Source organism: Esox lucius, chromosome 12, assembly GCF_011004845.1.
Source record: "Esox lucius isolate fEsoLuc1 chromosome 12, fEsoLuc1.pri, whole genome shotgun sequence".
NCBI classification, from domain to species: Eukaryota; Metazoa; Chordata; class Actinopteri; order Esociformes; family Esocidae; genus Esox; species Esox lucius.
This window is the reverse complement of record NC_047580.1, coordinates 34,719,106-34,744,513: the sequence shown is the minus strand read 5'-3', so window position 1 is coordinate 34,744,513 and position 25,408 is coordinate 34,719,106. Positions and strand designations below refer to the sequence as shown.

Here is a 25,408-nt window from a genome sequence, read left to right as displayed (position 1 = left end):
CGTGTTGATGTTAAAACTAACACAATCGACAGGAAGATGGCCTACATAACACTCGTATCACATTCTAGTTGTCAACCTGGGGAGGAAGGATTCTGAAGACCCTAACAGCACAGGTAATTTAATAAAATAAATGTGCATTACTAGCATCTAATAATGAGGAGAGGAATGACATTTTCAGTTCAATATTTTTTATTTTCTTTCGTAAAGTTGATTGTGCACAAGACATTCACAGACTAAAAGGAGAAATTAAAGAGAGAGGCGGGAGATTAAGGTATAGACAGAGGTACACTGCGCGAGCATATTATACATACAACAAGTCTGCTTGGTTACTTTCAGTACACAAAAAAAAAAGAAAGCGAGAAAAAATGACTTCACTTTTTCACTCCATTGTGAATAAAAACAACTATAAATTACAGTTTAATTTGAAAACGGACAACATTACCATACATGAAGAGAACAATTAAGAGTATTCGTTTTGAATCCATCCTCCTTAGCATCTCATCACAGACAGCAGGAACAACCACGGCCGAACCAACTGCTCTACAGGAACAGTACACATACAGGTATAATCAAGACCAGGTGTTGTTGTACACATGGAGTCACAGTGCATACAGACACCATCTCCAGAAAGAGGAACACGAGCGGGAGAAGTAAATTTACAAGGAGAGCTGTCCACAACCTCCGCCTTTCCTTGCTATTCAGTGTGTGTGCGGTCGCATGAGAGAAAGAGAGACGTGGGAGTAGTCGTTGTTGATTGTGTTCGGCTTACTGAACGGTCTTAGGACAGTAAATAGTCTTCGACTTCACATTAGAGACACACCTTTATAGAAGGTGTGCAGAACAGCTTCTTAAAGGCGAGGACAGTCAAACTGTCTTAAAGGTGAGGTTCATGCATGTCTGAAATGGAGGTTGATACTCCCTCTTCATTCATGTTTTTCAGAATGTTCATGTCTTTGTTCACAAACAGCTATCCTGTACCTTTAAGTTTTATGACTAAACTTTTCAAAAATTCCTTGTTTTAAAGTTTTTGGTTTTAAATATGAATCATAGAAAATAAAAAAAGATGTGGTAAGACAGAGCCCCCCCCACCGCAATTCTCGTCTCCTGTGTCTTCTGGTTATGGACCAATGCTTGAAGTATAATTTGCTAAATAACAGTACAGTAACTATTGAAAAACATAGTTTTTGCTCTTTTCCTCCACGTCTTCAAGTGAATCTTCGTATCCTTGGAAATGTGGAGTTACCAGAATGACCAACACCCAATTCACAAGCATTCGATTGAACATAGAAAAATGAAACATACTCTGACAAATCACTTATTACTGTATATCATCTTTAATGTTTACCTATTTGCTGTATAAAACTACAAAAAAAAATTATGTTCCTTGAGTTGAAAATAAATAAAAGAGATCCCCGGACTGAAATAAATTTACCAGGTGAAAATGTGACTGGGTCTGTACTGGTGACCCATGATATATTGATCTAAACTATTTTGCTTAGTTCACACAGACAGCCCAAATGTAATCTTTTGTCCACTTAGGGGTATTTCAACCATATATCTCCGATCAGGTTCAGTCAAAAAAACTATGGTCAAAAGACCAATTAGTGGGAAAGAATTGGGCTGCAGGTGTCAACAGAGCCATCTTGAATGGAAACAAAGGTCACAGTGCACTACGAATGATGTCACGCAATGACGATGTCACTGAGTGAGGGAGGGACATTAACCTGAATGGGACCATCCAGTAGTCCATACATTAACCTGAATGGGACCATCCAATAGTCCAGACATTGACATGAATGGGACCATCCAGTAGTCCAGACATTGACATGAATGGGACCATCCAGTAGTCCAGACATTGACATGAATGGGACCATCCAGTAGTCCAGACAATGACATGAATGGGACCATCCAGTAGTCCAGACAATGATGTTTTATGACCATCAAGCAAACTCCATGCTTACAGACTGACTGATTCACAGACTGACTGATTCACAGACTACCATATGGTTGATTCATATACCATGTAATAGAGACTACGTGTTTTGTAAGGGCCAGTGATCGTGATAGAAATTCAGCTGCAAATAGTATCGCGTGTGTACAAGCATATATCCCTATACAATCAAGACACACAATATAAAAAATATATATTTTATATACAAAATTATTTTGCTATCAGAAACAAGTAGGCATCTACAATATATGACCGAGGACATTGAGCCTTTATAGGGCAGACATCCTCTGTGTTCGTCTCACTGAATACTATGGATGTGAGGTGCACAGATGACATGAACTAAGAGCTAAGATACTGGGCTGGTGTAATGTCTTGCCTGTTTTTTTGTGTAATCTCATCTGATATACTATTTGTGAACAACTGGAACAGTCCGGTTAAAACAACAACTGACTGGTTGGCTGGGATCCGAGAGTTGCCACCCTGTGGTGTTAATTACTACATACACATTGTTGTCTAAGGTTGTTGTAGAGATCCAAAGACATCATTTTGGGCCAAGATCACACCAGTCACTATTGGCATCACCCAAGTACACAAACCAGTCACAGACCACGCTGTCAAACAGAGACTCTTAGCCCATTTCACATTTTCACCTTTCATTATAGTAGGGAGAAATTAAGAAGGAACAAAAAATTATTTTTCAACTGTATGTATAAGACATACAAATCTGGTACTTACTGGTAAATGTTTCTGATACTATCTGGTAAATTTTGGTAGAGGTTTTTTTTTGTAGGTTGTAGTAAATGTTTCTGATACTTCTGATAAATAGTTATGGTATTTCTTTCAGGTACCTTTCAGAAAAAAAAATGTCTGGTACTTTCTGGTAAAAGTTTCTGGTACTTCTGGTGAAGAAAATGGTCAGAAGTAGATTGTGAGACAATGCAGCAAGTTTGTCTCCTGGTGTTGAGTTGAATCGATCAGTTCAGTAAGACACTATGTTTTATCTTGGGCTCCTCAGGTAGATATTAGCTGTTCTGTACAACACAGAAAAAGGAGAGTAAGAAAAAACATCAGCATTATCTCTATGGCCATTCCCATATTAAGATAATGTTGTAAAAACTTCCACTCATTCCCATATTAAGATAATGTTGTAAAAACTTCCACTCATTCCCATATTAAGATCATGTTGTAAAAACTTCCACTCATTCCCATATTAAGATAATATTGTAAACTTCCACTCATTCCCATATTAAGATAATGTTGCGTACATCCACTCATTCCCATATTAAGATAATGTTGCGAACATCCACTCATTCCCATATTAAGATAATGTTGTAAACTTCCACTCATCCCCATATTAAGATAATGTTGTAAACTTCCACTCATCCCCATATTAAGATAATGTTGTAAACTTCCACTCATTCCCATATTAAGATAATGTTGTAAACTTCCACTCACCCCCATATTAAGATAATGTTGTAAACTTCCACTAGTTCCCATATTAAGATAATGTTGCGAACATCCACTCATTCCCATATTAAGATAATGTTGCGAACATCCACTCATTCCCATATGAAGAAAACGTTGCGAACATCCACCCAAATCCTGGTTAAGTAATTTTACAGCAACAGCAATAAAACATTACTACACTTAAAGGAGTTATGATTATTTCCAGATTTCAGGACATCATGGCTTAACTCCCCAAACTCAACCCAGATGCCAGACTCACCCCAGCACTTTGCCTCTGCATTTTGTTGGAGGAGAAATGGAGGTGGTCGTCTCCTCCGGCCTCCTGTTCCGACTCACGACCCCTCTTCCCTGTAACACTCCCCCCACTGTGGAGTAGAGGCCCTGAGGAAACACAAACACAACAGCAAAACATCAGAGTGTGTGTGTGTGTGTTTGTTTGGGTGAGTGTGTGTGTGTGTTTGTGGGTGAGTGTATGCATTTTTGGGTGTGCGTGTATGTGTTTATGGGTGTTTGTGTGTGTTTGTGGGTGTACATGTATGTGTTTATGGGTGTGCGTGTGTATGGGGGTGCGTGTGTGTGTGTGTATGAGACATCCGCTCATTTAACAATGAGTCATGGTTGTGTGTGCAGATATCAGTGTGTGTAGATATCAGTGTGTGTTCTTGTTTGTGCACATGACCAGCAAAGGGGGGAGAGGAGGTGGTGTTGGTGAATACCTGGACTGTGGGGAACAGCAAACTCATGATGGTAGAGGACACTGCTGCCGAGCGCCTGAGCACTGCCCAACCCACTGTGATAACCTGCCAGTCACACCGGACAGAGAGCATTAAAACACATTCACACAGGACACCGACCACATTAACTGATCCCTGCGTGTCAACTACCCCAGACACGGAAGAAACAGCCCAGAGATATCCAGGAGAGACGGGGAGACTCTACATCACTTCTCCCACACTGATCGTATGCCAATGGGACTGGAGAGAAGACACACCTCTGTCAAATGCAACATGCTGTGGCTTCTGCTGATGTTGTCGCAGTTCGAGCTGCTTCTGTTGAACACTCGGCCCTGGTCTCTCCTCACCGTCGTAGTTCAACGGGATGCTACCACTGGTGACCGCTCCCCCCGACACTGGAGGCAGGAAGAAGACATGTCGTAGCTGGGTCAGAGGCAACAGAAGACCGCTGGACGATAAGGTGAGGGGGTGGTGGGGTTGGTGGCTCACCGTGTGTCGGTTGGTTGTGTCCAGGCTGCTGTTCTCCAGGTGAGTAGAACATCATCCCCCCGGTACCGTTCCCGTTAGTGGAGGGCACTGACGCCAACAGGCCTGGAACGCACAAACACGTGACATCACAGGTCACACAGAGGTCACCGGAGGAGACTGGAGAACCTGCGGTCGCTTAAAGTGACTCAAGAATTCTTTCTGTGTATTCAGCAAAACATGCCTTCGGCCTGCGGTACTAAACCCATCCCATGGCTGTATCCATTATGTCTGTGCTTCCCTACTGACCCAGGCCTCTGTATCCATTAGGTCTGTGCTTCCCTACTGACCCAGGCCTCTGTATCCATTCTGTCTGTGCTTCCCTACTGACCCAGGCCTCTGTATCCATTCTGTCTGTGCTTCCTTACTGACCCAGGCCTCTGTATCCATTATGTCTGTGCTTCCTTACTGACCCAGGCCTCTGTATCCATTATGTCTGTGCTTCCTTACTGACCCAGGCCTCTGTATCCATTATGTCTGTGCTTCCCTACTGACCCAGGCCTCTGTATCCATTCTGTCTGTGCTTCCTTACTGACCCAGGCCTCTGTATCCATTCTGTCTGTGCTTCCTTACTGACCCAGGCCTCTGTATCCATTAGGTCTGTGCTTCCCTACTGACCCAGGCCTCTGTATCCATTATGTCTGTGCTTCCCTACTGACCCAGGCCTCTGTATCCATTCTGTCTGTGCTTCCTTACTGACCCAGGCCTCTGTATCCATTAGGTCTGTGCTTCCCTACTGACCCAGGCCTCTGTATCCATTCTGTCTGTGCTTCCTTACTGACCCAGGCCTCTGTATCTGGACAGCTGCTGGTAGATCTGCTTCATCCTCTCAATGTTCAGCCGGCTGGACTCTGCGTGGTTCACCATGGGCTTGGGGTAATGGACGCCGATGACACACTTGGCCGCAGCCTGGACCGACTCAGGGGCGTTCCAGGGATCATAGATGTATTTGGCGGGGAAACCTCGGAGGATGGGCAAATACCGCCTGGAAGCACAGGGAGACATTAAACACAGTCTCACCATCAACATGGGCACAGGAACATCGGGTTAGTATGGCAGGACAGCTGGCACAACTGGGGGAGTGAGACTAACCGAATCAGGTGTGGCAGATTGGGGTTGACTGTCAAGGGGGAACCAAGGAGAGGGCTGGGGAGAGCGTCCCAAATGGCAACCTATTCCCTGTAGAGTGCACTTCTTTAAACAACAGCTCATAGCTTAGTGCCCTCTATTCAGGAAATAGGGTGCGTTTTGGGAAACAACCCCAGTGAAGTGGAGGGGTAAGGAGAGGAGAAATATATATTATGATCTAGAGGTGTCAAACGGGTTCCGTGGAGGGCCGAGTGTCTGCGGGTTCTCTCACCTTGTACCTGACCGATTCATTAGGTCACTAGTTGGTTAGTTTCTACCCTCACCTGGTTGGGAATCCATTTATAGGAAAAACCAAAAACCTGCAGACACTCTGGCCTCCGTGGAACCTGTTTGACACATGTGATCTGGAGAGTTACCAATCAAGAATCAGTGTGCTTTTCTGAGGGTGAAAGAAAATTGAGTTTTTTCCCTTGTGATCAACTTTTCAAATGGGGGGTTTTCAGTTTTAAACACCCAATTTATACATGTTCAGTCTGCTGAGTGTAATAAGGTCACCTTGCTCAAAGATCGTGTACATTCTTGTGCTGACATTGACTGAGTCCAGTAGGAAGCCCATTGAAAACAAACACTGGCATCTGTTTAAGCTCCTTATGGAATATAAACATACAAGGCTGCTTTTGCATCCAGACATGAACAGAACCGGCACCCAAAAACAGAACAGGGTCTTTCATTCCGGGTCAAGCACTGCCTGGAGCCACGGTTCCGCTTGGAGAACATCCGTGCTGGTTTCGACAGATTACACCGCGGTCCATTTGGATCCTGGGTGCTGACCGGGTCACAGCAGGTATTTATTAATCGTGACAACCGGTGGATAGCGCCTACTAACAAATCTGTTCAATGGTCAACATTCATCCACTGTCCCACAGCCCAGCAACTGTCCCAAAGCCCAGCCACTGTCCCACAGCCCAGCCACTGTCCCACAGCCCAGCCACTGTCCCACAGCCCAGCCACTGTCCCACAGCCCAGCCACTGTCCCACAGCCCAGCCACTGTCCGGTTATGAGCGACTAATTGTGGACCCAGGATCAGTGATGGGAGCTGAGTCAGAGGTCAAGAGGCCACGGTCAGAGAGGTCAAGGTACGTCACGTGTCTCATGTGGACGTCCTGTCCTTGGAGTATCCTGAAGGAGGAGAGGCTGTGCACCCACCTACCTGGTCCAACCTTACCACAGCTCGGCCGACGGGTTGGCGAGGGCAACAGTGTGGTTCTGCTGTGGCCTGCGTACGGTCCTTGCCCTCCGCTGCACTCAGACTCTGCAGACATGGCTGCTTGAACACGACGTTAGCAAGCACAAACAGTGACTCCACCAATTCCCCCGCCCCCAAACCCTGTTCTCAAACCAAAGCAAACAGTGCAAAGAGCGAGAGGTTACAGGCTCGATCCCAGATCCTTTCCATGGCTGCTGGTTGTTGTGACGACGGCAGCAGACCTGGGCCAGGGCAGGGAAACCTACTCACTGCAGAAAGAGCAACGAGGTAGTCTGCTTCCTGACCACCGGGGGGCAGTATATATCATCATAAGAGGACATAGCCCTTTAACCAGGAACAACATGGACCACCTGCCTGGTCTAGTAGTTTGGATGGAGGGATGTAGGACTCTTTTACACCTCTTAAGGAGGAGCACCTTGGAGGGAAATCCTAGGTACCACTCAAGACTTCCATCACGGCCTGGTAGTTGCCCGTTTTGCCCTTCTCCATCCTGAATGGCGGTGGAGGAAAGGTGGTTATGGAGTTGGAGGAACCTCAGAAGAAGGTAAGATGCCCGGATGAACATCTCAACTGTCTAGAGGGCACTTTTTCTCTCTGCACTGCATCAGTTGATGCTGCCTGTCCTCCCCTTTAACCGATGCTGCCTGTCCTCCCCTTTAACCGATGCTGCCTGTCCTCCCCTTTAACCGATGCTGCCTGTCCTCCCCTTTAACCGATGCTGCCTGTCCTCCCCTTTAACCTATGCTGCCTGTCCTCCCCTTTAACCTATGCTGCCTGTCCTCCCCTTTAACCGATGCTGCCTGTCCTCCCCATTAACCTTTGTTGCCTGTCAAAACTGATCACCTGTCTGACTAAAGATCTTACTGTTGTCATATATCATTTGTTTTGTTTATAAGCAACCACACTGGAAATAAGTATCTAATTTTGTTTTGCTGTGTGTACACAGTCTGTTTTTAAACTGCAAAATAATATCAATCAAGCCACAGTAAACCGAATGCTTTGGCTTAGAATAGGTTTTGTCTTAAAGGCAACTACAATTCTTAAAGAGGAGAGTGATAGCTGAACTTCAATCCTCAAGAACCCAGAGGTTCCTAACATGAATCACTATATAGTGGATTTGTCTGTCTCTCCAACATAGTGGGTCTGGATGTTCTATATGGAGGACCTGTCTGTCTGTTTGTCTTATATAGTGGATCTATCTGTCTCTCCTATACAGCGGACCTGTCTGTCTGTTTGTCTTATATAGTGGATATATCTGTCTCTCCTATACAGTGGACCTGTCTGTCCGTCTTATATAGTGGATATATCTGTCTCTCCTATACAGTGGACCTGTCTGTCTCCACGTCTTTTAGCAAGTTGTCCCTACTGGCTTTCTTCCTGTCCCGAACCACATTTCAGCCCCTCAGAACTGAGCGTGTCTGTGTGCGTGACCTATGTTATGTGGCGTTGGGTCGGTGTGGTGTTGGGGTGGTGTATCCTGGACTGGGACCCACCTGATGAAGTCTCCGTTGGGGTCCGTCCGCCTGCCGAAGCCCACGGGACAGTAGCAGTGGAAGAACTGCTGGAAGAAGGAGCTACAGGACAGCCACATCCAGCTGCCGGCATTCACACTCCAGTCGGCATCCAGGAGCAGCTCCTCAAACACCTGGGGACCAAACAACTGCTCATGTACTGGGGCCCAGCCTCTAACGGGGCCTTTGGGCCCTAGAGCTCTGGTGGGTCTTTAGGACACCTGACTCTGGTGGGTCCTTAGGACACCTGATTCTGGTGGGTTCTAATACATGACCAGTATTGTTAAAGATCATTAAAGACCTCCATGCCCTCCTTCCCCCCTCCCCTTCCATCATTATGCCCTCCCTCCAGAACCCCCCTACCTTCATGCCCTCCTCCCAGCTGATCCACAGGTCCCCCCGGGTCAGGAAGCAGGCCACGGCGTGCCGGGCCAGGTGGTGGATCCAGCCCTCCTGCCTCAGCTGGGTCATGATGGCGTCGATCCAGGGGAAGCCCGTCTTGGCCTCGGCCCACTTGGCCAGCGCCTCTGGGTTTCGGTCCCACGGGATGCGGACACAGATGGGGTTGCCCTCCATCTTGTCGAAGCGAGGGTTGGTGGTGGCGGCCGTGTAGAAGAACTCTCTCCACAGCAGCTGGCCGTACAGGGAGAGCGGGGGGTGGCTGTTCTTCTTCACCTAACGGGAGGAAACCCGGGAGAAAGGCCAGGTAAGAACTCCAGTCGTGGTGCCCAACCAGAGACAAATTTCGGCATTCCTTTTTATTTAACAGCATGCCAAGTTGACATGAGCGTGGCAGTGTTTTTCATGATGAGATTCTATCCCCCTCCCAGATCTCTATGCCCCTCCCAGATCTCTATGCTTGCTGAGACAGAAGAGGCTGCTGGTAGTTGGAGTTCACCTTCCTGTAGAGGTCGGTCAGTTTGAAGTAGAAGAGGCGACAGGAGAGGCAGCCGAAGCGGAGGTACGGGCTGAGTCCCGTGGGGCTGGCCAGCAGGGAGTTGGCGTTCATCCGGGGCCGCTCGAAGTTGGCCACCCACGCCTACGGACGGGGGAGAGGGAGGGGCGGGCGGGTGAAAGAAACCTGCAATGTGTGTGTGTTCATAAAAGACTGTATGTGGAATTGTGATAGAGAAAGGAAGAGGGAGAGAAAGCAAGGCCAACTGCCTAAAAGAAAGACGACAAAGAGGAAGGGACAGACAGAAAGAGGTCTGTTTAGTATGCCCTGTTCGGCAAAGAGACAGCACTTCTCACCTTCCTCTCTAGGTGGCGCTCTATCCTGGTCAGGGCCTCGGTCTCCCCTCCAGGCCACACCGCCGATGGTAAGCCCTCCGTGTCAAATCCTGAAAACACACACCTTTTAATGTGCACACACAGAAGCCGAAGTCCAAGGGGGTGAATACTTTTGAGGGCCGCTGTAACCTAAAATGCAGTCAACATGAACCTACTAGTTATTCAAAAAAGCTCATCATTTCTGAACATGCTCTTTAAGGTGGAAACCCTTTCCTGCCTTTTGTTTTAGAACGCCTGCTTTTGAATAACAACACCCCAAGTGGTGATTTCATCCCTTCAGTCCAGAACATCCCCTAGTGTGCGTTTGGGTAACCAAACGTCACTCGCAGCCCTTTCCCACATTTTTAACCTCTGACCCCTGGACGTACCTAGTTCCTCTAGGGAGGGCACTCCGTATTTCTCCCCATGGTCGTCTCCGACAGGTGTGACGCAGCGTCCCATCAACCCCCCGGACAGGGTGTCAACGGGCAGCTCTGGAGGGTCCATGCGGCTAATCAGGGTCTGAAAACGCTTGTAGGTCAGGGGGGGCTGACCTCCATTCAGCTCGATAACCCTGGGGGAAATAAAACAGAGAGATTGGACAAGGTGACTGCGGTTTCCACATGAATTGCTCCAGCAGAAAACTCAAACCTGAACTGTTCCGGCAGAAACAACAAACCTGAAGAGTGCTCTGGAGTTCCCAACACTCTGTTCTAACACTCTGTTCTAACACTCTGTTCTAACACTCTGTTCTAACACTCTGTTCTAACACTCTGTTCTGTGTTAGAACTACTCCTGTTTTCATGCTGCTACTTTATGTCACCTCGTATGCACTGTATTTGTAATCTGTTGTATGACGCTGGATGAAAGAGGTTTGAAAGATGTAACGTACTGGTCCAGATCGTAGAGTGTGTGCGAGGTCTTAACGATGACCTCCACGCCAGCCTCCTTAGCCAGCTTCTTGATGGCAGCGTCCCGTTCTTTCCCAAAAGGCTCGGAGTCATACTCAAAGGTCAGACGTGAGACCTTCCACTCCTGTATGGACACATTGCAGAGGGTTATGTAGATTCTTCTACAAGGACTCCGGGGAGAACACATAGTAAAATGCACCATTTGGGCTAGCTTGGTGCCAGATCCATGACTGCTTTTGCCTAATCCATGGTCATGGGTAAGCCAATCATGTTTACCAAGAAAGTAAACTGCTCAAAAAAATTAAGGGAACACGTAATCATCATAGAATAACACCAAGTCAATTAAACTTCAGGGAAATCAATCTGTCCAGTTAGGAAGCATACGTGATTGTGAATCAGTGTCACCTGTTTTGGTTCAAATAAAAATGAGAACAGGTTCCCCAAAAAGGGAATTTTTCTCTAGTTTAGCATTTTATAAGTGTCATTGCCACTACTGGTAGCATTTGGCTGTACCTGCAGCCCATTCAGGTTGCACAGGTAGTCCAGCTGCCGTAGCAAGAAGGTTTGCTGTGTCTCCCAGTACAGTCTCGAGAGCATGAAAGAGATACCAGGATACAGGCTGTTACACCAGGAGAGCTGGACAGCAGCAGGACCGGTATCTGGTATCAACCCAGCAGTAGGACCTGTCTCTACTCCTTTGTGTGTGAAGGAACAGGAGGAACTGCCAGAGCCCTACAAAATGACCTCCAACTGGCTACTGGTGTGCATGTTTCTGACCAAACAGTCAGAAACAGACTCCATGATGGTGGCATGAGGCCCTGACGTCCTCTAGTGGGACCTGTGCTCACAGCCCAGCACCATGCAGCTTGATTGGCATTCACCAGAGAATACCAGAATTGGTAGGTCTGCCATGGGCACCCACTCTCTTCACAGATGAGAGCAGGTTCACACTGAGCATGTGACAGACGTGAAAGATTCTGGAGACACCGTGGTGAACTTTATGCTGCCTGCAACATCATCCAGCGTGACCGGTTTGGCGGTGGGTCAGTGATGGTCTGGGGAGGCATATCCTTGGAGGGTTGCATAGACCTCCACATGCATACCAACGGTACCCTGACTGCTGTTAGGTACCGGGACAGAAAGGCACCACAAACTGTCCAGGAGCTTGCTGATGCCCTGATCCAGGTCTGGGAGGAGATCCCCCAGGACACCATCCGCTCATCAGGAGCATGCCCAGACATTGTCGGGAGAGCATACAGGCACGTGGGGGCCATACATACTACTGAGTCATTTCATGAATTGCCATGATGTTTGGCTGGAGGATTCAGGAATTCCAAATAATTCCCTCCTTATTAATGGAATCTCCCAACAGAAATTTCTAGAAAATGTGAAACATTTACAAGAATCTATCAAATCTTACTGACCTTGAAGAGTCGCGGGAAGACGTTGGCAGGCTGCCCGCGAACCACAAAAAGGCGGGAGTTGAGCTTGCGGAGGTTGGCGTCCAAGTCTTCCAGGCACTGAAGGAGAAACCTGCAGTGGGGAGAGTTGAACCTTGAAATTATCATGAATAGTCAAGTGTTTTCCATTTCTGTCCAATGTGATACCCTGTGAAGAACTTTCCTGTGCACTTGGACCACATCTAAGAGATTGGGTAAGTCTTGTTACACAGGAAATTCTGCCACGGAAAATTATTTTCTTTGTCACCTAGTGCAATTTAAATTAAAGGTCCCATGACATGCTACTTTTTGTAGGCTTTAATATAGGCCATAGTGGTCCCTAGTACTGTATCTGAAATCTTTTTTCAAAAATTCAGCCTTGCTGCAGAATTATAGCCACTACAATACAGTCACAGAATGAGCTTCCTTCAAACGGCCCGTATTGGTGTCTGTGACTTTAAATTTTAATGAGGATGAAAAAGGCGGGGCAAGGTGGTGGGTGAGCGGGGCATGGTGGTGGGTGGGCGTGGCCTTTACTATCTTGCGGCAAAGGTAACGTGCATGTTTACCGGTATGTCTGGATCATATTGCAATGGCACGAAGACACATTGAAGCATTTCAGTTTGACCCAGAATCCGATCCAGATGGAGAAGCAACGGATGAAGAAGTTGCAACTCAGCGCCTCCAGAAGGATGTTTCCGAATGGTTAGTTAAAAATATTATGTCTATATGATACTTTGTTAGGATGTCTGATTATCATGTAAGTTAAAGCTAAAGCTAATCTGCTTTTGCCTTTTCATGTTTCTCTGATTTGTGATGATTTTAAAGCTGTGTTAGCATCTATATCAGTAAATCTTCTAGTTTAGAGAAGAGGGTTTTTTTAAATGTAAAAATTCTCCCTTCATATCATGAAGTCACGTTACACAAGATATATAAAGCCTATATATTGATGTGCGCGCAGGAGTAAATCATTTTGTTGTGTAACATTATGTACATAGTCGTCGGTGAAATGTTTGCCACAGACATGCAAAACTTTGGGAAGCTGTGTCGGTGCTTTTCCAGAGAAAATGAAATCATTCCACTGGTTCTTCTGTGGCATGTACGAAGGAAGTAAAAAAAGGCTTCGTTGCTCATCTCTACATCCTATTACTGAGCAATTATTGTGTTTCCTTCGCTCAAAAGCCATGATGCCCCTCCTCGTCGCATAGACAAATTGAAGTCGCGCTCACACACATGTGTGCCTCACACCTGGCTCTATTTAAATTATTTCTCTGGGCGGGCAAAGCAGAAAAAGGGGAGTTACCATGGGAGTTAACAATTTCTCCTTGCGACGTCACAAAGAGATGGGTCCAGATCAGCCTGTTTGATTCTCCGTTTTCTCCAAGTCAGAGAAAGATAGAAAATGCTCAATTTACACCGAATGGAATTTTTTGAAAATTTGGGACCATATATAGGCTAGGTGAACTCATATTAATGATAAAAAACCTCACAAAATGAAAATTTCATGTCAGGTGACCTTTAAACAAAATGATATTCTAAAAGATAATATTCTGTTTAATATAACCAAATAAATGTCACAAAATTCAGCTGGCCTTCAGAAGGATGATCTCGACAATTGTTGGTCTAGAGAAGGATGAGCTGGCAAATCATTGGTCTAGAGAATAATGATCTGGCGAATCAGTGGTTTAGAGAATGATGAGCTGGTGTACTTATACTAACATTGGTATGAACCCACAACATTCAATTGTAGCCTGGCCCAAACCTTTTCATCATGAAAAAGCTGAACACCTACAGTATCTCACAAAAAAAACACACAATGTAACACACCTGAGACCTAACTGGGCCCAACTTGGACATTTTCACTTAGGGGTGTACTCACTTTTGTTGCCAGCGGTTTAGACATTAATGGCTGTGTATTGAGTTATTTTGAGGGGACAGAAAATGTACACTGTTATACAAGATGTACACACACTACTTTTCATTGTAGCAAAGTGTCATTTCTTCAGTGTTGTCACATGAAAATATATAATCAAATATTTGCTGATGTGAGGGGTGTACTCACTTTTGTGAGATAATGTATTTACTATGTTTGGGGGGAAACTAATCCACTGAAAAAGTTATTACAGGTCATATTTAATAAAAATGTGGTAACATTGCATTGGAACTTTAAAGCGGTTTAAATTATTCTGATGTTATGAAGTCTTGGGTGTTTAAATGTACACAATCAAGCCATTGAGATTATTTGATGTTTGGTTGACGTTTCACAATTTCTGTCTGTCTTTAATATTGCATGATGTGAACCGATAAATAACCTGCTGGAATCAGAACCTTAAAAGAACCCATATTGGATGGAGGGAGTGCTGGAATATAACCAATGAAATTAAAATTTTCAAAAATCTACAATTAATCCATTATAAAATAATGTACAAAATATATACAACAAGGGACATCATTCTTACAACACCATCAAAGTTGTGATTCTGCGTAGAATGTTAATAAAAACATAATCCAATGATGTTAAAATCATTTAAACACAATATTCAATAGAAGATAGAACAAAGACATGACATTTTATTTTCTTGAAATATATAATTTAATACCAGTAACATGTTTCAAAAAAGTTGGGGCAGAGGCAACAAAAGACTGGAAAAGTTGAATAATGCAAAAAAAACTAAACCTGGTGGAATATCGCACAACTAATATGGTCAATCGGCAACAGGTCAGTTACAAGATTGGGTATTAAAACATCATTTCAGAGAGGAAGCTCTGCAAAAGACAGCATGGGCAAATAGTGCAACAATTTAAAAACAGACACGATACTCTAGTGGAAATCACTGCATGGGCTCAGGAACACTTCCACAAACCATTGCCTATGAACACAGTACATCGCTGCATCCACAAATGCAAGTTAAAACTCTATCATGCAAAGAAACCATATATAAACAAGATCCAGAAACGCTGCCACCTCCTATGGGCCCAAGCTCATTTAAGATGGACTAAGGTGAAGTGGAAAGCTGTCATGCATCCTCCTGACTAAAGAGGAGAGGGACCATCCGGCTTCTTGTCAGCACACAGTTCAAAAGCCAGCAGCCATGATGGTATGGGGGTGCATTAGTGCACATGGCATGGGTGACTTGCACATCTGTGAAGTCACCTTAATGCTGAACAACACAGGTTTTGGAGCAACATATGCTGCCATCCAGATAACATATTTTTCAGGAAATGCCTTGCTTATTTCAGCAAGACAATATCAAACCACATTCTGCATGTATTACAACAGCATGGCTCCATAGTAAAAGAGGGTGCTAAACTGGCCTGCCTGCAGTCCAGACCTGTCACCCAATAAAAACATTTGGCGCGTTATGAAACTAAAAATACGACAAAGGAGACCCCGAACTGTTGAGCAGCTGAAATCCTATATCAAGCAAGAATGGGAAAACATTTCACTTTCAAAACCACAGCAGTTGGTCTCCTCCGTTCCCCAAACACTTGCAGAGTATAGTAAAAAGAAGAGGTGATGCAACACAGTGGTAAACATGCACCTGTCCCAACGTTTTTGTGTGTCAGGCGTCAAATTCACAATAGGCATGTATTTTTCCATAAACAATAAAATATCTCAGTTTCAACATCTATAACGTATTTTTACTATTTTCAATTAAATGCATTTTACACAGCATCCCAACCTTTTTGGAAACAGCATTGTTAGGCAACAGCACAATGGCAGTCATGCCTGATGTGCAGAACGCAAATACTCAATAACCACTGCTTTCTAGGAGTGAAATAAAATCCATCAGCAATGGTAGGAATTAGAAAGTTGGTGCTCTGCATGTCAGAATAAAACAATCCATCTATCTGCCTATTTCAGGTCGTGACATATGGGGGTGAAATGAGATACCCAGACGGATGCGAGATTATCTTCTCTGCAATTATAGTAAAGACGCTGCTTAAACCCTGGAAGTCAAACGATACATGCTCTCTTGGAGGGGAGGAAACTCACATTATATTATTTAAATACAGAGAAACATCTTAAAACAGAAACATTTAATTAAACAATTGAATGTAGTGTGGAGAAAAAGGTCATAAAAGCAGTAGAAACTAAATGAACTCAGTTTACGTATATAACAATCCCCTATAGTTAATGCCTTTGACAACATTAAGGCTGTATATAGCAACTCGTCACAATCCCATTGGCCAGGGTTCAGACACAAACAATGCCCGAAGAGGCAGCCGGTGCCTAAATGACATCATTAATGTACGCGCTCTTCCAGACACAAAATTAATCAATTTTCCACTAAGAGCTCGTCGTCGCGGAACCGACCCTATTTCCTTACTTTCCAAAACTCTGAGTCACAGCTGAAGGAGCCGTTTAAAGGAGACATCCTGTCTCCCTGGCCCTCCCTTAGAGGAGCGCAATGGGCGCGAAGCACTTATGCCACACATTATTACACAGTCACCTGGAACTGGAGCACGGTTATTACAAACCCACTCCCAGATATTTTCTGACCGACTGGACAGACAGACTGAGGAGACATTGTGCATCAGACTTGACCTTCAATCTTCATGTAACTCAAACAGGGTTCAGGTGAATTCGCCTGTACGGAGCAGGTCAGCTGTCACTGTCGGCCACCGATTGAACCCGCTGTCGACCTAATGACACCCTAGTCCCTACAGAGTGAACTACGCCCGGCCAGAAGCCCTATGTGTTGTGGTTAATGTAGTGCAATAAGAAGGGAATAGGGTGCAGGTTGGGACACAAGCCGGAGTAAAAGAGCATCTTCTGATCTGGAAATAAACCATCTCACATCCTGTGGAAGGCTTTTTAAATCATCCCTGTGTATAAGATGAGCTCTGCTTGTAACAGGAGACACGCGTTCTAAACCAGGAAATGTATTTTCAACTAAAATGTTCTTTATTTAAAAACTATGTTACTAATGCTATGTTACTAAATTAAACAAAACGCAAATCTGAATTAACGTGGCAACATGGCATCCATTCTAAAAGCGGTCTCTCCTAAAGCTGTCAAATCTCTGTATGTCTCTAGCTATCTTTAACCCACCAAACAACCCAGCCTGCTCTGGGTTATGCTAGCTGAATGAGTCCAGGATCTGTTGTAATCACATGGATTGAATGTAAAGTGTTATTGCGCTGCAGTCATAGGTATTTGGGGCCAGGTATTTAACCCCAGCATTGATTTTGTGGCACCAGACAGGCAACGGCACAAGCCCAATAGATTCACTAGTTCCCAACTGGTGTTCTGCTTGTGAAAAACAGTATGAGACAGAACTTCCCACATAAGCTCCTGGTTGGCCTGTTGTCCTAGCCCATTAACAGAGCCTTTCTCTGGACTGTGTCTTGGTTGTACCGAGGTCTTCTGACCCCTACTGGACAATCGTTCAGTCAAGGTTGTTTGATAACAAAGCAGCATAGCATTGAGCTGCTCACGCTGTGCTATGCTCAGTACGTTCATACAGAAAACAAAGATGTCAGAGCTGGAATACTAACTGGCATGACAACCCACATCTGTGTGTGTGGATGAGAGAGAGTGAATTACAGAGTGACACAAAGAAAGCACGAGAGACAGAGAGTGTGAATCTGTGAATGAATGTGTGTGTCTGTGTGAAATAGAGAGTGATAGTTAGTGTGCGCACGTAAGTGAACCTGTGTGTGTGTGTGTGTGTGTGTGTGTGAGAGAGTGTCAGTGGAAGGAGTAGGGGGGCGGGGCCTCATGTCCTGCTGTGTTTCCAGGCCTCCAGCTCTGTCATCACACAGCCTTATGTAAGGACATTGACCTACATCTGACAGCGCAGGCGCAGCGCATTGCTCCGTAGCCCAGTAACCTCATTCCTGTCCTGCTTAACACACACACACACACACACACACACAGAGGATTCTACTTAGGGGACATAGTGTTCTAGGGTTCTAAATAAATGGCTGCTGTCCAAAGTTCCTTGCATGTCTCCATGCCCTCATGGCCAGGATCATCCCTTATAACAACATGGCTGACTGGCCGACTGGCTGGCTGGCCGACTGTTTGACTGGCTGATAAGGGTGTGTGTGTGTGTGTGTGTGTGTGACTCAGGGTCAATCAGTTTACAGTATACAGTCCTAAAACCCTCTATAGTTGTAAGCTCACATTTCCATTCCCGTATCCAAAGTACCAAACAACACTGACTACACATAAGTGTCCTGGGCCTCCTGTTTCGGCTTCCAGTGGCCTTAACAGCCACATCTGGTCACGCTGGGTTCACACGCGCTCTGTTCTAGTCCTGTAGCTGGACAGTGTTAGATTGGTCACGCTGGGTTCACACACGCTCTGTTCTAGTCCTGTAGCTGGACAGTGTTAGATTGGTCACGCTGGGTTCACACGCGTTCTGTTCTAGTCCTGAAGCTGGACAGTGTTAGATTGGTCACGCTGGGTTCACACGCGCTCTGTTCTAGTCCTGTAGCTGGACAGTGTTAGATTGGTCACGCTGGGTTCACACACGCTCTGTTCTAGTCCTGTAGCTGGACAGTGTTAGATTGGTCACGCTGGGTTCACACGCGCTCTGTTCTAGTCCTGTAGCTGGACAGTGTTAGATTGGTCACGCTGGGTTCACACACGCTCTGTTCTAGTCCTGTAGCTGGACAGTGTTAGATTGGTCACGCTGGGTTCACACACGCTCTGTTCTAGTCCTGTAGCTGGACAGTGTTAGATTGGTCACGCTGGGTTCACACATGCTCTGTTCTAGTCCTGTAGCTGGACAGTGTTAGATTGGTCACGCTGGGTTCACACGCGCTCTGTTCTAGTCCTGTAGCTGGACAGTGTTAGATTGGTCACGCTGGGTTCACACCCGCTCTGTTCTAGTCCTGTAGCTGGACAGTGTTAGATTGGTCACGCTGGGTTCACACACGCTCTGTTCTAGTCCTGTAGCTGGACAGTGTTAGATTGGTCACGCTGGGTTCACACGCGCTCTGTTCTAGTCCTGTAGCTGGACAGTGTTAGATTGGTCACGCTGGGTTCACACACGCTCTGTTCTAGTCCTGTAGCTGGACAGTGTTAGATTGGTCACGCTGGGTTCACACACGCTCTGTTCTAGTCCTGTAGCTGGACAGTGTTAGATTGGTCACGCTGGGTTCACACACGCTCTGTTCTAGTCCTGTAGCTGGACAGTGTTAGATTGGTCACGCTGGGTTCACACGCGCTCTGTTCTAGTCCTGTAGCTGGACAGTGTTAGATTGGTCACGCTGGGTTCACACCCGCTCTGTTCTAGTCCTGTAGCTGGACAGTGTTAGATTGGTCACGCTGGGTTCACACGCGCTCTGTTCTAGTCCTGTAGCTGGACAGTGTTAGATTGGTCACGCTGGGTTCACACGCGCTCTGTTCTAGTCCTGTAGCTGGACAGTGTTTGTTTGGTCACGCTGGGTTCACACACGCTCTGTTCTAGTCCTGTAGCTGGACCTGGTAAAATAACTGTAAAATATCCACATTGAAATAGAAGATAGATTGTAACCTAGTGTTTTCCCTTTGAATTAAAGGAACCGTATTAAGAGTTGGGTGCTATGTTATTTGTTCAACTGTAAAATAACATGGAGACTCTGTTCAATGTTTGTAATTGTCTTTAAAAGTTATGCCACCTGGCCTGATCTTACATTGAAAATGAGAGAAACCTTACTTACAACTGAAGTTAAACTTTAGAAATAAACTGCCTTTCGAAAACGTGTCACAATAATTTTGAAACTTTTAGAAGTATCTTCCCATTTATATAATTTTCTTTACTGTTATTTTGAGACACTATGAAATCCTGTCATCCATTACCTCCTGTTGGACTGGTTTATAAATATGATGTGGCACACATGCGGACCTCCCTCAGTCGTCTATCAACAAGGAGATGGGCAGAAAACACAAAGAGAAAGAAATAATAAAATAGCTACAATGAAGAAATAGCCACATACATCTCCAGGGATTACAGTTCAGGTATAGCAGAATTTTGTTGAATCTTGAAATCAACAAGTCTTCAGAAGTGCTATTAGATATCACCTCCATGCCAACAACCTAACTGCATGTCTCGCTAGAAGAAAATGTTGGCTGTCCAAAAAATACAGTCATGTATTTCACTGGCTGGGCCGCCATCCCCACGTGCCTTCACTGGCTGGGCCGTCATCCCCGCGTGCCTTCACTGGCTGGGCCGCCATCCCCACGTGCCTTCACTGGCTGGGCCGTCATCCCCACGTGCCTTCACTGGCTGGGCCGTCATCCCCACGTGCCTTCACTGGCTGGGCCGTCATCCCCACGTGCCTTCACTGGCTGGGCCGTCATCCCCACATGCCTTCACTGGCTGGGCCGTCATCCTTAGTAACATGAAGGGGTTCCTCTGAGATGGGAGGCACCCACTCATCATTACCTCAGCAGCCGAGCCAGAGCCGCGGAGGTGGGTGAGAGAAGGACGGCTCGTAACGGCGACCGGAGCTGCTACCACCTTTTATGAAACTGTGTTACGTCCAGAATCATTTTGAGAGAGAAAACTGAACCTACCAATTTCCAGTTTGAAGGAATGTGGGTTAGCAGGCCAGTAATGGGATACGTCAGCTTGGTACTGAGACAGGCCATCTGACTGTGTCTGTTTTTCCATCCTCTTTTCTTTTACACTCTCAGTTTTATTCTGTTATTGATTTTTTGTTGTTGTCTTGATCTCTCTCGCTGCATCTTTACCTCATTCAGCTCTAGTTTGTCAGGCCACCCTTTAATCCTCTTGGATGTACAGTAGTCTCATGTCACCACTGTGTTAGATCGATTTTCTGCCGTCACTGTCAGAAGATGTTAAAAGGCACCCAAAGAGTTTACAAGAGTACTTCAAGACCCAAAACCTCATCACTATTGGCAACCGATCAATTGCAAACTTTATATTGGGAAATGAGTGGGACTTCCTACAGGCTGAAGAATAATCACAAGACCCAAGATGTGAACCAGCGCCTGAAGCATGTAACCAATAAAACCGCCCCCCCCAGGCCTTTGGAAGAAAACAGACCCACAACATTACACATCCACAACAGAGGACAACACATCACAATTCTAACTTCCAGAGAGCAGCAATTTGAAAAAACTCAATCTATACTGTAATATATTAGGACATGCACGATTAACCAAAATATAATCGAAATTGCGATACTGACGTGTGCAATATCCAAGTCGCCAACTTAGGCGATTTTCAGCTCCAACAAAAAGGTGAATGAGATACGCTTCACGCGAGACAACGAGCACGCATCGTACATCCGACATCGTTTTTCTTGTGGCTGCTGTAGGTATTTTTCTAGATTACCCAAATACCTGGACTAATTTTGTTGAAATTCTTTAAAAAAAAATTTTATTTCAGTTTCTGCTTCAAGCAAGCGAGTGGCAACAAGATGTTTTCAGTGTGGGTGCTTACAAACATGCTTAATATGGGAGAAAATAGACCTCAAGGTTTGAGTTTTGCCAAACCAGCTGTAACAACGGCACAAACATAGCAAACGCTGTGTTAAGCATGCAGGTACCCTGTATGTGCGTTTGTATTTTTCCCCTCCTGCCGTTTCCCCAGGTGTCCCTTATGTTCCTGATTGTGCTTGTTGGTGTTTCCCACCTGGCAGTCATGAGTGCATCGCCTGACTGCTGAGGTGGACCAATCAGTGGACACCCCTCCTAATTGCACCACCTGTTCCTTTTTCCATTACCCAATCACATCACACATCCCCTGGTTTAAAAACCCAGTGAGTTGGTTCTCCCAGAGAGACTTTTGCTTTCTCCCACATGGACACTCTTGAGATACACACCCTTTTAAATAGACAGACACTTTGTTCATTCATACATCACTTAGGTTAGCACATACTCACATGAAACAGGACAAAGTGAGATGTATGTATTGCTGTGGTGTTTTGTTTGGTGTTGTCTAGTTAATTGTTTGCTGTTTAGTCCTTGTTCAACCTGTGTTTTTGTTTCTCCCTGTGAATAGTTTTTTTTTTAGCAAGTCGCCCTTGGGCATACAAACCTGTAGGAAAACTTTGTCTAAAAACACTAGTTAGAACTGAGCGGACCACCCACTGTATTTTTGTATTGGTTAGTTGTCAGCTAAGTGGTTCTTGAGGCAGGCAGGTTCAGTTTAAGGGTGTTTGGACTATATTCTTTCATTTCGTGGGTCCAGCTCAGCCCCTTTTCCCTACCCCCTTAACATTGTGTTTATAATAAACGTTTTATTTTTGACAGTAGCTATGGTTGTCTGTTGTTTGTTCTCACTGTGCCTTTACACTACACTAATTCGCATAGGTTTTATTTTACGGGTCTCTGTACCATCCACCCTGGACTGCTAGAGCCACAGGGTTTGTAACAAGCTGCCAACACCACTGCATTAAATGAGCAGTTAAACGAATCGTTCAACATGGCTGCACCTTCAAATTGGTGTAAAATAGAAAACACTGAAGTTTAACTTTAATAGCACATTATGTAGGCTGTGATCCTTATTCTAAGTGAGATTATTTACACCCTGTGAGATTACATGCTGCTTACACCCATGTTTGAAAATCGCAAATCATAACCGAAATGGCAATATTTGTCACCCAAATCGTGCAGCCCTATAATATATATACAGTACATATGCATATGTGTCTAAGACATAAGCAGAGTGACAACTACCCCCCCAATAATAGGAACATGTGAGAATAGGGCTAATGGTCCTTCCATCAGTGAAGAGCACACTTGTAAGCCCAGACCTCACATTACCTCACATGGTCATACTGGTCAAGACATGTCCAGTCTTAAAAGTAACCAGGCAGTCCTTGTCTAAGTCCTTGGCCATTCTTTAAAGGCTAATGCTGTCTGTTCTGAACAGGATCACAGTACCGTGCCGCTGGGGTCAGGTGAGAGAGCGCTGCGTCCCCAGCTGGCCCCAATGCCCTACACCTCTGACCTGAGCCTTCGGTGCACTATTTCTGACCAAGGGCTAGTAGGCTCTAATCAAAGGTAGTGCACTATAAACAGAATAGGGTGCTAGCTGGGCTGTGGACAGTAAGTCCTGCACTTGTCACAGCACCAGCATCCCATCATCCCCCGCTATACTTAAATCAGGGCTGGCAGGCAAAGTCCATTTCAATTCAACCAATTTGGAGAGTCATTTCAAAATGGAACGGATCACACACATGCCTTTTGTTATTTCTACCGACCACCTTCTCTAAAGTACTTCAACACAACTCAAGGTGTTAAGCAGTTTATTAAAAATGGACCAATTCAGACAGTCAACCGTCCAGTATGCTGTTAAAACAAAACGATAACAGTTCACTATTCTATTGTATAGACCATTCAGTAGAGAAATTAAATCAGAAAAAAAACACAGTCCAAAAAAAGCTAAACACGATTTCCTCCAAGAAAGCAGTCATTTAGGAGTTAATAGCATGTCATCGCCGTGCTCAATAAATGACCGGTCATCAGGATTCTGAGGCACTCAACTACAAGACACAGTCTGTGACTGGATGCTGCAAACACCAACACCATCCATCCTCACCTTCTCCCTTGACAACATCGACAGTACTGAGAGAAACAAAACCACTAAAGCAGTTCCAGAGCTTCTTGGCAACCACAAAAAAATAAATAAAAGTGCTCTTGTTGTGGTAATATAATTTGAACAAGCTCACTCACTGAACGAAAGCATTTGAGGCCACCTGATGAAGCCCACACACACATTATTCCTCTGTACACTCACCTCCACCTGTTGACACCAAGGTTGGACGACCCCGCAAACCACGGGTCCAGGAAGTAGACACAGCGAACAGTCCCCGCCCCCTTCACCGCCTCCAGCAGAGCTGGGTTGTCATGGAGACGCAGGCCCTTCCTGAACCAGTGAATGGAGTTCGGGGCCATGGTGCAAGGGCTGAGGGCCAGCGTAAACCGGCCACGGGGATGACAAAAAGACAAAAAGTTACTAACCACATCATCCATAGTTGACCACACACTCATCCAGTAACTAAACCCTAACTAACATTTATAGGAAAAAAACTGCACATTTCAAGGTCTGGGGTACAGGCAGCTTGGGCCCAAGACCCACGGCACCCCAATAAATAAACACAGTGACCCCTCCACTGCTTTTTATTGAAATGGCCACTTTTTAGAATCCTGCCTCTAACATATACAAAACTGAATGTAAACAATAACATCACTTATCTCCTCGTGGTCTTCCCTTAATGAACGAGACCAAATATTATCTAGTCCAGGGTGGTTTAGGATGGGAAGGATAGTACTGTGGGTGTCCAGGAGTATTAGGGGACTACAAATCAATGCAAACTGATAGACGGACTGGCAAGAAAGTTTCAATGGGGAATAGCTCAAGCCCTCGCAACAATTTAATAGAAAAACTATTTGAAACATGAGCTTAAAACCATAACTGCAAATGTCTTCTGATGATTTATGCTTGTATTCATGCTAGTAGTATCTTAAAAATCTTACATACGGCCCCTTAAATCATTACGATCACGTCATCATCACCAGGGTCCTAACTGTCATTAATCCTGTCACCATGACTACTACCACCAAAATTATATTACAGCAGGCTAATATCAAATACGAAATACTTTATATTCAAACAACATAATATAACTTTGCAAATCCCTATAAATACTATTCTCTCAGCTGACACTGGACTATACACAAACAATCACAAATATTCAATAATTAAATCTCACATTATGAAACAGTTTGAGTCCATACGACGTTTTGTATCTGGCCTAGAAATACCTCATCAAGAAGTTGCATCGGTGTTAGTGACCGAATCAAAGGATGCGCTTTTTTACCAAAACACAGGTGAAGACGCAGCTTTGTTACTGTTAAAATTACGGATCCGGGCTTTAAAGCCCTTCCACACGCAGGTACAACCACAAGAATGTAAATAACACTGAAAGAAAAAGCATCTTCCCCTATATTTCAACCCTACTCTACGTGAATTGTAAAGCAAAAACTGGGTCATCCCAACGATACTTATGTAACTGTAGAGCTCATCAATATATCGCGAGTAATTCCAGACACAGAATGAGCATATAACATATCTCCTTACCTTTGAAACAATCACCGGGGTTGGTGTTTATGTCAGTCCCAAAGAAAAAAGCATTTCTGTCACCTATTTTGGTATTTAAAAGCACAAACGTTAAGTAGGTAAAGATGCTTCCCAGTGAGTGAATACAGTCGGGTTGTATAACGTGGAACTTCCTGCGCATGCTCTGCTCCCTTCTTCCCGAGAATGAACTCCGCC

General features: G+C 45.0%; 1 protein-coding gene across 1 annotated transcript; it reads right to left on the bottom strand.

Annotated features, from left to right (window-relative positions):
* Positions 1 to 341: 341 nt before the first annotated feature.
* On the bottom strand, positions 342 to 25,397 carry LOC105026018 (cryptochrome-1). Its single transcript, XM_034295857.1, has 15 exons — positions 25,214 to 25,397; positions 23,870 to 24,037; positions 12,150 to 12,258; positions 10,707 to 10,849; positions 10,204 to 10,388; positions 9,797 to 9,885; positions 9,444 to 9,584; positions 8,909 to 9,220; positions 8,528 to 8,679; positions 5,460 to 5,662; positions 4,642 to 4,743; positions 4,410 to 4,547; positions 4,135 to 4,218; positions 3,678 to 3,799; positions 342 to 2,982 (listed from the first exon to the last, which is right to left on the bottom strand). The coding sequence occupies exons 2-15, from the start codon at positions 24,025 to 24,027 to the stop codon at positions 2,974 to 2,976; spliced, it is 1,947 nt and encodes a 648-aa protein (XP_034151748.1). The 5' UTR covers positions 24,028 to 24,037; positions 25,214 to 25,397; the 3' UTR covers positions 342 to 2,973.
* Between the last annotated feature and the right edge of the window lie 11 nt (positions 25,398 to 25,408).

Excerpts from the sequence above, each read along its gene's own strand:
- LOC105026018 (XM_034295857.1), bottom strand. The coding sequence starts at position 24,027 with ATGGCCCCGAACTCCATTCACTGGTTCAGGAAGGGCCTGCGTCTCCAT. Across the intron at positions 12,259-23,869 it reads CTTGGTGTCAACAGGTGGAG|GTTTCTCCTTCAGTGCCTGG; the intron begins GTGAGTGTACAG and ends TCCCCACTGCAG. Across the intron at positions 4,744-5,459 it reads GTCCAGATACAGAGGCCTGG|GCCTGTTGGCGTCAGTGCCC; the intron begins GTCAGTAAGGAA and ends TGTGCGTTCCAG.